General features: G+C 36.9%; 1 protein-coding gene across 1 annotated transcript; it reads left to right on the top strand.

Annotated features, from left to right (window-relative positions):
* The first annotated feature begins 259 nt into the window (after positions 1-259).
* Positions 260-1,337, top strand: LOC103705330 (zinc finger protein ZAT6). The gene has a single exon (XM_008788996.6). The coding sequence runs from the start codon at positions 279-281 to the stop codon at positions 921-923; it is 645 nt and encodes a 214-aa protein (XP_008787218.3). The 5' UTR covers positions 260-278; the 3' UTR covers positions 924-1,337.
* Positions 1,338-3,880: the final 2,543 nt, after the last annotated feature.

Here is a 3,880-nt window from a genome sequence, read left to right as displayed (position 1 = left end):
AGTGCTCAGCCACCACATTTTGACCACTAATGTCCTCTTTTTTTTTACTCCTTTGATGTAAATTTTGACCACTAATGTCATTATGACACAGATGATACACACCATTTTTCTCTTCTAATTAAATCAGAAGTGCCAACTTTGGCCGCCTCTCAGCCTGCTCCGAAGGCTCCTACTACTTTTTGGTCAAACCATCCCACGTAACTCCACTTGCTCTTCCCTCAAGGAATCCCTCTCCTCTCTCTCTCTATAAAACAAACACCTTCTATACTTTAGAAACCATGGCTCTCCAAGCTCCACTGGACTCCGCCTCCTCTCCTGCTGCACTGAAACCAGCCCAAGAGGCGTTGCCATGGGCGCAGGAGAAGCGCTCCAAGCGCCACCCCTCCTTCCCTCTCCAAACACAGGAAGAATATCTTGCTCTTTGCCTCGTTATGCTCGCACGCGGCGACGGCCACCGGCAGCCATCGCCATCTCCTCCTCCTCCTGCTTCTCCGCCGTCGCGGAAGCTTTGTTACAAGTGCTCTGTCTGTGGCAAGGCGTTCCCTTCATACCAGGCGCTCGGCGGGCATAAGTCCAGCCACCGGCGGCCAACCGGGATTGAAGACGTCCGGCTCTTCTCTTCGTTTGCTGGCAGTGGATCGGTGTCGTCGGGTGGTTCTGGCGGCGGCTCGGAGGGTGGCAGGGTCCACCGGTGCTCTGTTTGCTTTAGGAGTTTCCCGACGGGGCAAGCGCTGGGTGGGCACAAGCGGTGCCACTACTGGGAGGTGTCATCGAGCTCGGATGTGGCTTTGAGAGATTTTGATCTGAACCTGCCGCCGACGCCGTTGCCGGAGTTTGGGGCGGAGATGTGGGCGACAGGGGAGGAGGAGGAGGTCCAGAGCCCTGTGACCGTGAAGAAGCCAAGGCTTTTGATTTCGGCCTAAACTACAGTTTTTTCTATTGCAGGCATGGAAGCTTTTTTAAAAAAAATTGTTGTCAAGGATTGCGTTGTTGTCCATAGGATCGTAGGAAGGAAGATTTGTTCATTATTTGGAAATGGCAGACGCCAAAGCAAGCAACTGTTATTCTTTTTTTTTTTTTTTTTTTTTGACTCTTTGTTTTGTTTCCTCCATTCTATTTGCTCAAAAAAAATATTTATTTCTCTTCTAAATTTGTTTCGCTTTGCATGTCTCTGTTAATTGTTAAAGGCTATGCAGAAATATTAGTGCTCGCTGAACCCACCATTGATGACGCTATGCAGAAATTGTGATGTTTGGCTGGAAAGATGGTGGTTAATTTGTTAAGGCTCTTTTTTGGGCTTTCCTGGGTAGGAACATCCGTATATATTGCGTAAGAAAATGGTTAAATTTGGGAGAGCTTCTGGGGAGCCAAAAAATATTTTTTAATCATCCAAAAACATTTTTAAATAAAATAGGCATATTTGATAAAATTTTCGGAAAGCTATTTTAGCTTTCTTAGAAAGCTAAAACAGCTTTTTGAGAGCACTTCTATTGTGGAGCTTCTCTGAAAAAATACTTTTAGGAATTGTCAGAAAGCTATTTTAAGTTATAATATTTTTTTTCTTTTTGGACTAAAATATCCATAATAAAATGGAATAATTACACATAATGCCTCTTTATATTATTCCACAATTATCAAGAGAATGAAAAATTAATTTACGCTAATATTTATAATATTTTATATCTTTATTATTATATTATACTATAAATATAATATTATATTACATTATATCATAATATATTGATATATTGTGTTAAATAATTTAATATTATATTAAAATATTTAACATATAGTATACAATATTATATTACTATATTATAATAATATTATATTACATTATACTAATATTATATTATATCATATATTTATAGTATACATATTATATTTCATTATGTTTTGTTGTGCAATACTATGTAATGTCCTTTATGGTCATTTGTCATACAAAAAATACTTTCTCAGTTTGTTTATCAAATAAATGTTAAAGTTCCACAACACTTTAAAAATGTAGTTACCAGACAGTAGACAGCTTTTTATAAAAGCTCTACTTCCAAAAGCTCTAATTTTAAAAGCTCTACTGCCAACAGCTCCTCTAAATGGGGCCTAAGTACTTCTCTCCCGAAATATTAAAACATTTCTTCTTTCAAGAGACAATATTTTTCCAACAATATAAGCCAACATATTTTCATACGAATTGAATTGAAATAGATAAAACTAAGTATCATTTAGATTTGATTTAAGTAACGCAGAAACTTCCCCCCATCTATCAGATTCCTTTGTCTGTTGATATTACTATAATAATTAGTAACAATAGTGATTTGTAATGATATTGGATGTATTTTAGGCATTAAAACTTAGGTCATTATTATAGGGCAACGCGAAGCATGCACCCCTATTAACCTTGGTGTTTTATTGCTGTAAAAATGTAATAGGTCAAATAGATGCTACACATCAACATTGAGAGATGCAACCATGGAGCAGCATAACCCATAACCAATTTGAGGACCAAATAATCATCCACAGTGTATCCAAATACATGCTTTACCTTGTGTGTTTCAGAAGCAGGCCTTCGGGCCGAGATTTTGCGTCAAGATAGGAAAAAGGCCCGGGCCTTAAGGCTGGGCCGGTCGATCAAAATGGATCAGGCCGGGCCTCATAGAGGGAAAGTGGAGATTGGCGCACGTGCCTCTCTCCTTCCATATTTTCCCTCACATGCTGTCTGAGGGCCGATCCGTTTTCTTCCCTTCCCTCTTTTCTTTTTTTTCTTCTTTTTTATTTTTCTTTCATTAGATGTGATGGACATAGGGATAAAAGTGGATCGGATAATATCTATTCGAATCTATTTTTTATCCGAATATATCCGGATATGGACAAAAATTTGAGCATCTGACTAATATCCATATCCGTAAAAAAAAAATGGATATGAATATGGATATGGATATAAATAGACAACTATCCAATCCTCATCCGAATATATGATTTCATTTATAATCCTATTTAATTTTATATAGTAATAATGAATTTTTAAGAAAAATGAATGTCCACATTAATATGCTGCAACTTGATTTATCATCCATCTAGTAATATTTTTGATTCTATGGTCATAAATTTTAATTATCTAATTTATATCCATAACTTTGGTATCTTGTTTATATCTGTATATGTTTAAAATAAATATGGATATGAATTTTTGTATCTAACTAACATCCATATCTGTATCTGTATTTGTCAAACAAAATAAATTTAAATATAGATATACTAATATTCGTGTTTTTGCATATGCCAATGCTCCTATTCCATTTTTAAGCCATACTTCTCTTCCCAAACTTCTTTCTCCTCTCTCTCTCTCTCTCTCTCTCTCTTGCTCGATCCATCATGCAACCCTTATCCCCTCTATTTCTCCTCTGGTGTGCGAGTGTTCCTGAGCATATACACTGTGACATTGCCAGGCATTTGTTGAAATCACCCTTTATAGGATGAAGTAGATTTATTTATATATTTTATATTTTTTTACACTTTTTTTCACATATGTGATGGACTTTCCTTTAATAGGTAAGCCCAACATGTAAAATTTTTAATAATAGGGTTAAAGTGTACAGAGACAGAGTTCAAACTCAGAATCTCTGCTCTGATACCATATTAAAATCAATACTTATCCCAAAAGCTTAAGTTTATAGGATGAAGTTGCTGCCCAAGGAGACAACCCTAGAGGGGGGGTGAATTGGGTTTTAATTAACTATTGACCAATTAAAAATAAGGTGAGTGATTAACTAAATCTATTGCAAGTAAATTAGTTAGATCACTAGATGCAATGAGTGAAGAAAGTGAAAGAGACATGGTCTAATACAAACACAAAACGTCCACTCCCCAAGCCGCACTTGGG

Source organism: Phoenix dactylifera, chromosome 7 (genome assembly GCF_051530095.1).
Source record: "Phoenix dactylifera cultivar Ajwa chromosome 7, Ajwa_hap1_PhDact_Kaust_v1.1, whole genome shotgun sequence".
Taxonomy (NCBI): Eukaryota; Viridiplantae; Streptophyta; class Magnoliopsida; order Arecales; family Arecaceae; genus Phoenix; species Phoenix dactylifera.
The sequence above is the reverse complement of the archived record's forward strand: the minus strand, read 5'-3'. Positions and strand labels throughout refer to the sequence as shown.